This window comes from Gadus macrocephalus, chromosome 4, assembly GCF_031168955.1.
Source record: "Gadus macrocephalus chromosome 4, ASM3116895v1".
Taxonomy (NCBI): Eukaryota; Metazoa; Chordata; class Actinopteri; order Gadiformes; family Gadidae; genus Gadus; species Gadus macrocephalus.
The window spans coordinates 32152857-32164133 of NC_082385.1; the positions used below are offsets into that span (position 1 = coordinate 32152857).

At 47.7% G+C, this 11277-nt stretch overlaps 1 protein-coding gene across 1 annotated transcript; it reads left to right on the forward strand.

The window, feature by feature from the left end:
• The first annotated feature begins 1117 nt into the window (after positions 1–1117).
• On the forward strand, positions 1118–11277 carry cyyr1 (cysteine/tyrosine-rich 1). The gene is given in 7 exon segments (XM_060049363.1): positions 1118–1187; positions 4422–4489; positions 4491–4648; positions 7249–7288; positions 7291–7356; positions 7358–7412; positions 10344–11277. Coding segments are annotated over 7 exon segments (744 nt in total). The 3' UTR covers positions 10631–11277.

The window sequence follows — 11277 nt, forward strand, 5'->3', positions numbered from 1 at the left end:
TGTGAATATATCACATGTTTAATTGAGCTGCAATGTCGGAGGGCCACTGTAGACGACGACGTATTGCTTGTTGCATGAACACATGTAAATAATCGACATAGGCCTACACGGATGAGGTCAAAGCAGGCTGTTTGAAAATAGGCTAACGCTACAAAAACCATCATCCAGAAAAATCACAGGATGCCTTCTTGGTTTTGAAATTAGTGAAAGAGTCGTGATTCAACCAGAGTGGACAGTTTGGAGGAGAGAATAGTAGACTAAGACAGCAGAGATAAAAACTCTCTCTCTCTCTCTCTCTCTCTCTCTCTCTCTCTCTCTCTCTCTCTCTCTCTCTCTCTCTCTCTCTCTCTCTCTCTCTCTCTCTCTCTCTCTCTCTCTCTCAAAATTCAATTCAATTTTCTATTATTTCTCTCCCCTCTCTCTTTCTCCTCCCACCGTCACTCTTCCTCTCTCCCTCCCCCTCCCTCTCTCCCTCCCCCTCCCTCTCTGTCTCGCACCCTCGTGTACCTCTCACCCTCGGACCCTCAACCGTCCCGGGAGAGGGCAGCGTGAACCGGGGGGAATTCAAATCGCTCCCGCTCGACTGCTGGCAGAGGCCGCCTGCTGGGGCTCCAGGGAGGGGGGACGGAAACACGGATACACACACGTGGACGAACAGGGACGGGTAAAGTTAGTTCCACGTTGGTCCTCGGCTAAACATTTTAGAAGTCTCTCGTGGTTTCGAATGCGATATAGATATCACTATCACCATGACGACTGCATATGTTAAATAATAACAAAGAAGTTGTGTACATTCGCTTGTGAATGTTTGGCGTAGTCCCAACGTGAAACGCACTTCGTCTCATCGAAGGAACACACGACGGGTCTCACGGCAACTTTGAGGTCCGCCGAGTGACGACCACGTCCCGGGTGGAGGGGAGGGGGGAGAGGAGGTCTCAGAAGTGAACCACAGGGGGTTTTATTCGTGTTTTTGCCTTTACACGTCAAGATATCGTCCTGCTAATCACTCGTTTGGACCAAGGATTCGGCAAGAGTTTTTCGATAAGGTCATTTTTCTGGATGAACAACGCGGATCATAGCGCGTCGGTGGCCGGCCAGGGGGAGAGATAACCCCGCCATGGAGAGCGCGGAGAGCCGGTGGTGGAGTTGGCTGAGCCTGGGCTCCCTGCTCCTCGTTCTGTTCTCCGGTGAGTTGGTTTCCCCTTCCTATTCACGTCTTCGTGTTCTCTTTAGCCAAGCACAGTCGGGCACACTCGTCGTGAATTATTTCACAGGGGTTACAACAGTCCACGTTCGTCCAAGTCTTGATGTTTTATTCATGAGTTAGCGGAGCGCCCTGGAGCCGCTAAACCGCACCGGCACGGGGGTTGGGGGGTTCAGGGGAAACACACCATACCGGGACACAGCCGACCTCACCCCGTTTAAATGGACTCGACTTGAATGGAAGTTGAAGTATGGACGTTTTACGCTTTTCTTCTATCTCCGTGTCACCATAATAGTGGCAAGATTGATCTGGTAATCGGAGTTCAGTGTGTGGGTGAATGGGGGCTGATGATACAGGGTTGGTGGTGGTGGTGGTTTTTGAGAAGACCCGACACACTGCCATTGTCTGCCCGGGTATCGAGAGACAGGAGCCGGGGGGCTAGGGGCAAGCGAGACCCATGCCTGGGACCACCCACTGAGCAGCTGCCCTGACCATGCAGGCATTAACATCAGAATAGGAAGCCTTTTATGTTCCCCTACGGCACCAAACCTGGGACAAGAGCCCACCTGGACGGCCCGTGTTGACTCTAGTGAAGGGTCCGGGTACAGACCCGTTGGTTTCTATTCCTCTTTGTTCTGAGCTGTAGAGCCCAAGTCGTTAATATGTTTAAACGGTGATGGTTGAGATAGAGCAGAGCTTTCCCCTGACACACACACAAGCGCACACGTACAAGTGCACCGTGCACGCACGCACACAAACAGCTCACACATGCACACTGCCACACGTATGCGCACTCTCGCAGAGGCTCTCTCAAAAAAACACACTCATTCACGCATGCGCTATCACACGCACGCGCGCATACACAGCCAAAAGTTCGCGACGAAAGTTAAACTTCTTAAATCCACCAGTTATCCCAGCACTTTCAAAGACTGAAACATCAGGGGTCTACACGGTAGATCCAGACTCGCAGAGCCCCCTGGAGACCGAGAGCACCTGAACGCATAGTCCCGATAAAGTCGCACGACCTCCACATCTCGGGAGACGCGCGACCAAGTTAATTCCACGCGCACGCGCAGTCACGAAGTTGATCGTGGGTTCCGTCCGTCCGTGTGACCATCGAACCACATTGCAAAACAGATGCAAATATATGTCATGCAACCTTGCAGGCGTTGGCGCGAAATGTCTCACCCCAGAGGCCACCTTTTTTCAATGAGCAGGACTCGATTAGCATGTGCTAAGTCGTCTTGGCCAGTTAATTCTTAGAAAATAGATTTTGATCTCAATTAATTTTTACCTGGTTAAATTAAGGATATTGATTGATTGATTGATTGACAGTTGCACTTCGGAGCGGCGCCTATGACACGAGTCATATTGGGAGGAGTTGAGTCTAAGAACAAATAAGACGAACGAGAGAGAATAATCAGTTTGGTTTGTTCGTGTTAAAGATTCGTTTATTTGAACTGATTCGGTCGCGAAGAACCCATCACAAGCCTCCAGTTTACAAGCATAGCATAGGAGCGTCGGAACTCGGAATGTTAGCATTTGGTTTTTGGTCATGTCTTTTTTTGGGTCATTGTTTAGTCAATAATCGTAAAAGGCATTTGTCACGATTTTAGGGACGTGAATTAGGATTTTATAATAAAACAGATCTGCTTTGGCCTCTCAATATGTGGCGGTATCACAGACCGAAAAAAAATCCCATGATGCACTCTGATAAACAAGGATTATGGGCTTCTACTGTTTTTTAAACAACCCTTTAAGTTTATTTCCACCACTTGCAACTGAATTTTTTAACACGTATGTTACGCAATTCGACAGCCGACATAATTCCGCTCCAAAAAATCCTGACAAATGCTCTTACGTGACATTGTGACGCGTTGGGGTCTTTTATGCATATTTCATCGTACACATTGTGGTTTCTTCCTGCTCCAGTGTCTACTGGAAGGTGTTTCTTCCGAACAACTAAGATATAACAGGTAGAGGGTCATTTGAGGAAAATCATCTCTCATTATTTAAATCATAAATGGTTCCAAACAGCAAAGCTCTCGAAGGCCTCGAGGTATCGTTAGATTCTACTTCATCTCTTTATAACGTTGCAGGTGTATTGTTTGGTTGAACTGGGAGTTGTTTTCGAGGAAGAGACCTTTAACATAGCAATAAAAAAAGGTGTGTGTGTGTGTGTGTGTGTGTGTGTGTGTGTGTGTGTGTGTGTGTGTGTGTGTGTGTGTGTGTGTGTGTGTGTGTGTGTGTGTGTGTGTGTGTGTGTGTGTGGTGTGTGTGTGTGTGTGTGTGTGTGTGTGTGTGAGGGAGCCCGATGGCGTTTGAGCCCATTTGCATAAGAGACGATCAATTTTGCATCTTTTCGCGCCAGGGGGAATTTCGGTGGTGTGTGTACAAAAAAAAAGGTTTTCGTTGAAAGATTATCTTTGAATACATTTTCTTTCATCTTTGCCCTTTTTATCTTTCCCATTTGAACTATGAGCTCCTTTGAGAAAAAAAATCACTCCTGCATACTTCCTAGAACGTGTGATAGAAGTTTTGAAAAAGAGGGTGTTTGTATTTGTCTTTTGATTTCACCTGTGCAGTGCAAATAGGTCAGACCTAACGCATTCATATTGTGGTATCAACACCACCCAGTCCATAGGGGATACCAGTCGCACAACTTCGCCCAACACAAGTGGTTGGTAGAAGAGGTTGGCTGTAGCTAGTTCAGTTGGCATATATGCTTGTTAGTTTGATTGCTTGGATGGATAAAATTCCTTTTTCGGTATTTTCAGTCATAAAACGTGGCATCGGAGGGGAAAAACGCAACCTATGTACGTAACACAGGTGCTTTTATGTCTTGTGTTACCCAAGACATAAAGCAAGACACTTTGTCTTGCTTTTAACGATATTGAAAGTCACTCAAGGCAACCTGTTGACAGCCTTGTTGCCATGGTGAAACGGGCCAACTGTTCCACCCGTGAGCCCAGTATAATAAACACAACTTAATGTCACTCAGTGTAGTGTAAAGCGAGAGGGAGAGGGTATTTTATAAGACATTGGCAGTAAATTGTACGGGTACACACCGTTGATGATGTTGGCGTCGTACCTACGAACCAAAATGTCCTGGAGCAGTTTAATGAGCTCTAAAAAGGTGTGTGTGTGTGTGTGTGTGTGTGTGTGTGTGTGTGTGTGTGTGTGTGTGTGTGTGTGTGTGTGTGTGTGTGTGTTACAGGCGTTGGTGAGGCCAAGTGTGATGATTGCGTGGAGTACTGCTGTGAAGGCACTCCACCCTTCTGCTGCCTCCTACTATGCCTATGTGGGCGATGTCCCTCTCGTAAGTACACATGCGCGCGCGCACATACACGAACACATGCACACATGTATACGCACGCAAGCAAATGCGCACGCAAATATAAAGCGTTTATCGGAACACTGTCTTGAATTTTGTTCAAAGAAATTAAATTAAAGTTTTTTCACTGTTTTTTGTGAACCAGTCGTTATTGCTAGTTTTTACATGTGTGTGTGTGTTTGTGTGTGAGTGAAACAGTTCAACGTGATTGTGCTCAACCGAACACGCTTGAACACATGTCTCGCTTTGAGTAATCAAGCTACAATTGAACACAGCTGTTGATGCAATAAAACAGAAGAGCAACTTAATTACATCCTATGATTATAATGAGATGTGGTTACATCTTCCCACGGTATCCAACGTTAAATTCCAGTTTCTAGACTTGGTCAACCCTTTACGGTGATGACGTCTGTCCGGACATTCAGGACACAGTTCCAACCAAGAGGCCACTGGCCTAACCTGTTTCCATTTGTGACCTTTGACCTGTGACCAGGTGCTGACCCGACATAAGTCAAGCATAGGGTCCAGTCCAGGCTTCAAAAGGTTGTGTGGTCCAGACCCCCCTTCCCGAACTGGACCAGACACCCCACTGACGCCCACTAACATCTGTCTTCTGTCTTCTGTGGGCCGAGGTTACGATCAGCGTTTGTGCCCCGGGAGAATGAATCTGCCGTGGTCAAGGGTGTTTAGGAACTCAAGCTCTGATGTGCAGCGATGGAAGAGTTAAAGAAAACGCACGCAAAGAAATTAGTAAAATAAAAAGTGCAATGTATTTATGATCAGATCAACAGTCTCTCCGGTACCCACGTCGGGGACCCAACCCGACCTAAAGGAATTTGGTACCCACGTCGGGAACTCCAAACCGACCTAAAGGAACTTGGTCCTTTCTCTGGGACTCCAACCAGGATTCTAGTACCTCTATTCTATGACCTCTAACCCAGATTCTAGCATTCTAACCCAGACACACGTCGGGACTCTAACCACGAACCAAAGGCCTTATTCTGGGACGCCGACCCAGACAGAACTCAGGCCTTTCTCTGGGACTCCAACCATACCTAAAGGAACTTGGTCCTTTCTCTGGGACTCCAACCGGGATTCTAGGACTCTAACCAGACCGAACTTGGGTCTCAAACCCTTATCCTTTCTCTCTGGTATCAGATCATGTATCTTTCTGGTAAAATAGAAAATAAAGGGAAAATTAAAAAAGGCATTTTAATAATAAAATAGAAAATAATAATTTTAGAAAGTGCAAATGTATTTAAGATTTAGCAGAAAGCTAAAGCAAACAACAAGCTAAAGTCGTTACTTATTCAGAGGCTGAATAATTAACTGAATTAACCGCCCCTGACATTTTTTAACTGACATTACTACTGTTTACTAGTATAACTACTACTAGGCCTAGTCGTTTTCAGGGCACGTTTGTGACATAGAAAAAAACTAAAAAGCATTTTATGTAGCCTTTTGATTTACTAGCAGCGGGGAAAGGAGTTGTTTTATTTCTAACAGGGTTTACCCACCTTAAGAAAACCTGCATACACGCTCTTATTTTGGTTGACAATTGGGTATCCAGTTTGTGTTGAACCGCACCTATCACAGGCTTAGGTAGCTTTAGGATTATGATTTCTCACTCTCAGCTGAAAGGAACTAGGTTTGAATCCCTCATGTGCACATAAAGGCCTACCTGTAAGCCTCCTTGAGCAGGACAGTACTTAACCCCCCCCCCCCCTCCATCTCTATGACATATATCTTATTGTGTAAGTTCCCTTGGTTAAAAGTTTCTTGCTTTAATGAGAACTCTCTCTCTCTCCCTCTCTCTCTCTCCTCTCTCATCTCTCTCTCTCACTCTCTCTCTCTCTGCTCCGCACTCTCTCTCTCTCTCTCTCTCTCTCTCTACTCTCCTCTCTCTCTCTCTCTCTCTCTCTCTCTCTCTCTCTCTCTCTCTTGAGAACAACCGTTCTCAAGCCTGGACACCATATTCCTGCTATTTATGAATCATATGTTCTTGTGCCGCCTCTCCAATTTAATCATTCCTCACCTCTTCGGTTGCCATGGCAGCCCACAATCAATCTTCCCATGTTATCCGTCTGAGTCGGCCACCTTGCTGGGTTTGTGTGCATGCGTGTGTTTATGTGTCCCTTTGCCTGTTTATTGGATTCTCAATGGTGTATTATTTTTTATGTGTGTGTGTCTGTTTGAGTTGATTATAATATGTGCGTTATTATAGATTATAAAGAAATGTGTTTATTTGTGTGTGTGTGTGTGTGTGTGTGTGTGTGTGTGTGTGTGTGGTTGTGTGTGTGTTGTGCGCGTGTGTGTGTGTGTGTGTGTGTGTGTGGTGGAGGGTGTATGTGCTTGCGTAATCTTTCCCTGCACACCCTCCGCTTGACAATTGCTATAATTCTATTAATGTGGAATCTATTTTTTTTAATGTACTTTTACTCATTTACTCAGCCTTCAGCATTATAAACAAGCAGGGGTGTGTGTCTGCGTGTGTCTGTTTTTGTGCAAGCTTCTGTGTGTGTGTGTGTGTGTGTGTGTGTGTGGTGTGTGGTGTGTGTGTGTGGTGTGTGTGTGTGTGTATGTGTGTGTGTGATCCATTCAATTATTGCAAGCCTAACAATTTCTAGTGGAAATGAGTTTATAGTAATTTGCCTTATAAACAGATGTGTGTGTGTGTGTGTGTGTGTGTGTGTGTGTGCGTGCGTTGCAGGGGCACGGCGATCTCGGGCATCGTGTTCGGCGTGGTGTTTCCTCAATGGGCGCCATGGCGGCGTTGGTCCTGTGCGTGTGCATGTGCATGAAGAACGGGCGCGGGGCCGCGAGTCGACGTGTTCAGGACCTCCTACATCAACAGCGTGACCCAGGGTTACCCAGGTACCCACACTCACTCACTCACTCACTCACTCACTCACTCACTCACTCACTCACTCACTCACTCACTCACTCACTCACTCACTCACTCACTCACTCACTCACTCACTCACTGCCTCACTCACTGCCTCATGCACACACTTACTCCCTCACACTCACTCACTCACTCACTCACTCACTCACTCACTCACTCACTCCCTCACTCACTCACTCACTCACTCACTCACTCACTCACTCACTCACTCACTCAATCTCTCACTCACTCCTCATGTACTCACTCACTCACTCACTCACTCACTCACTCACTCACTCACTGCCTCATGCACTCACTCACTCACTCACTCACTCACTCACTCACATCCCTCATGCACACACTTACTCCCCTCACACTCACTCACTCACTCACTCACTCACTCACTCACTCACTCACTCACTCACTCACTCACTCACTCACTCACTCACTCACTCACTGCCTCATGCACACACTTACTCCCTCACACCTCACACTCATGCACCTTCACCCACAAAACTCACGCACCTACACACGCACACCGCACACACACACACACTCATGCATGTACATGAGTCTGTAGGTGTTATATGTGTGTGCGTGAGTGAAGGTGAAGGTGTGGTGTTGATCTGTGTGTTTGTGTGTGTGGGTCTCAGTGAAGGCGTGTGTGCACAACGTGTGTGCATCTGCGTGCACGTGTGAAACCCTAGCCGTCATGCTAGCAGGCAGGGGAGTGGAACAAAGAGTGTTCTCAAGAATGGATGGGTGTAATATTCCTCATGCTACACCCTCACCTGCGGCAGTCACAGTTCCCCCCCCCCCCCCAACCCAACTGAAATCAAAGGGCTCAAAGCTGTGATGGAGTACGGACGTGACACGTGTACATGAACCCGGCTATGGAATAATACGCGGCTTTTTCCACTGGGTTCCTCTCTCATTGTTGACACAGCGCATTAAACAAAGGGTCCGCGCTATGTGGGAGGTTTTGTGTGGCTAGCAAACAGACAATGTACTTCCGTGATGTGGTTCACCATTGAACACAATTGTTGCCATAAACACAGGCCCGGAAACACATCTGATGTCATCCTTTCAGTTGTGCAATCTGGTATTTAATGGAAAGGTTTTATGTCCTCTGGACTTTTTGAAGTTTTATTTTAAGGACTCTTTGTCAGTTGCGCCTCCTACTGTGTTCACCAACGTAAAAAAAAAAAGAAGAGTACAACAGAGAGAATGTTCGGCGACATTGCACACTGCAGAACGTTGAGAGTTTATCATTTATTAGTTATTGGCCTTGTCAAGAGTTCGTCCCTGCCAATGTAAGCACTTGGTAGATTCCCCCCACCAGAGGGCGCTACTCTTCCACTCAAGACGCGAAAATGTAAACGCTGGCGACGCTTCCCCTTGAACATTTATGAACTAGCAGTCCATAAGAAAATAACGTTTTATGTTTGAATAAAAAATGTATTAGATTTTTGACAAAAAATTGACAGGCTATCAGTTGAGAAAATATAATTTTTTTACAGAGGTTTCACCTTAGGACAAATGCAGGTATCTAGTGTAGTCTACTATTGGCCCCTGGTACTAAAGCACGCCTTCAATTAATGTTGAGTGTCATCTGTGTTTGTCCTACGATGACCCCTCTGTGAAAAGGGTCCATCGGGCTTGTACGTCGTGACTTTTACATAGCAATGACCATCTTCATCTCTGAGGTATAGGAGCGTAGGAATGCTTTTGGTAGTAACGGCGTCTTGGTTATTGTTCAGTTATGAATGGTGAAATTATTGAGTCATTGTGGGGGGACATTGCTGTGTTCGAAAATGTCACAGCGTTTCTCATGGGAGATGTGGCAAAACAAAGTTTTGATTAGCCTACATTACGGTATATTTACGTTGATGTTACTACAACTCGCCCTGAGCATCAGAAATGGCAGAGTATTACAACAGAAACTCCCATGATGCATTCTGATGTACAAGCCCTATTGGGATGTGATATCGCTCCACGAAGCAAGTGTTTTTATTATATTATTATATTATTTATTTGATTATTATTCAATATGCACTAACATTGGGCCATTCTGGATTATGCAAATTAAACATTATTATTATTGTTCTCCTCCTCCTCCTCCTCCTTCTCCTTGTCCTCTCCTCTTCTCTTCTCCCCTGCTCCTCCCTCCTCGCTCTCCTCCCCTCCTCACTCCTCTCTCTCCTCCTCCTTCCTCCCGCCTCCCCCTCGCACTCTCCTCCTCCTCCTCCTGCTCCTCCCCCCTCATGCCTCCTCCCTCCTCCTCCTCCTCCTCTCCTCCTCACCTCCTCCTCCTCCTCCTCCTCCTCCTGCTCCTCCTCCTCCTCCTCCTGCCTCCTCCTCTCCACCCCTCCTCCTCCCCCTCCCCCTCCTCCTCCCCTCCCTCCCCTCCCCCCTCCACCTCCTCCTCCTCCCCTCCTCCACCTCCTCCTCGCCCTCCTCCTCCTCCTCCTCCTCCTCCTCCTCTTCCTCCCTCTCCTCCTCCTCCTCGCCCTCCTCCTCCTCCTCCTCCTCCCTCCTCCTCCTCCTCCTCCCTCTCCTCCTCCTCCTCCTCCTCCTCCTCCTCCTCCTCCTCGCTCTCATCCTCCTCGCTCTCCTCCCTCCTCCTCCTCCTCCCCTCCTCTCCTCCTCCTCCTCCTCCTCCTCCTCCTCCCCCCTCTCCCCTCCTCCTCTCTCTCCTCCTCCTCCTGCTCCTCCTCCTCCTCTCTCCTCCTCCTCCCCCCTCTCCTCTCCTCCTCCTCCTCCTCCTCCTCCACCTCCTCCTCCTCCTCCTCCTCCTCCTCCTCCTCCCCTCTCCTCCTCCTCCTCACTCCTCCTCCTCCTCCTCCTCCTCCTCCCCCCCCTCTCCTCCTCCTCCTCCTCCTCCTCCTCCCCCTCTCCTCCTCCTCCTCCTCCTCTCGCAGGTCCCCCGCCCCCCTACAGCTACGACTACGAGATGTACCCTCCCTCCCCGCGCCCCCCCCCCTACAACCCAACACCGGCCCGGCCCGGCAACCTACTCCCCCCCACCCCCCCTTATCCCGGCTGTGCCCTGAGTGAACTCACCCCCCCCACCGCTGCTGCCAGCCCAAACCAAACCCCCGGCGGACATTTTGACACTGGATCACTGAGCGGGGTGTTGGTGTGTGTTTGGACATCCTTCTTATTTTGTATTCTTTTTGGGTCGACGTGTGTGCATCTCGTTCCCTGAAAGAATGTGAACGTAACATGCCTCTTTGCATGTTTGCCCAAAGCGATGCCATCTACCCCAGACACACCCCTAACCCTGGGTTAGGGTGGTCTGGGGTCAGTTGGGATTGGGGTAGTCTGGGCGACAGGACATCTGCAGAGCGGAACCCCCGTTCGGTGTCCGTCCAGAGTTTTGGACGATGTAGAATGTTTTATTGCACACGGGACTCTTATTTGGGTCGCAGGAAAGGTCAAAGGTCGTCTGCTGTAATCTCGCGCACGGCGGAACTTAATATGTGATGCATGATTTTAAAGTGTCTATCTATTTTTTCCGATAGTTTGTGTGACAACGTTGAAGACTCGGCGGTTGATACTGAATCGTTGTTTGGGTTTGTCTTACTTGAAAACAGTGTTGTGGAGCTGTGGCTGAAACGTGGAGTCGTCCACCTGACTTATGTAATACTTTGAATGGTTTCTTGTATTTACCCCCCAACAAAGTCGTAGAGATGGGATTTTAGACTCCTGTGTGAATGATCTGTGATCCTCATCCAGAGGACATTGGACTGCATACAATTTGAAAAAATAAATAGATTCTAGTCTATTTGTGCTGTTTCTCTATCTGTGTACATAAATACAAAATCATATTAAAATTAATTTGAAATAATAAAA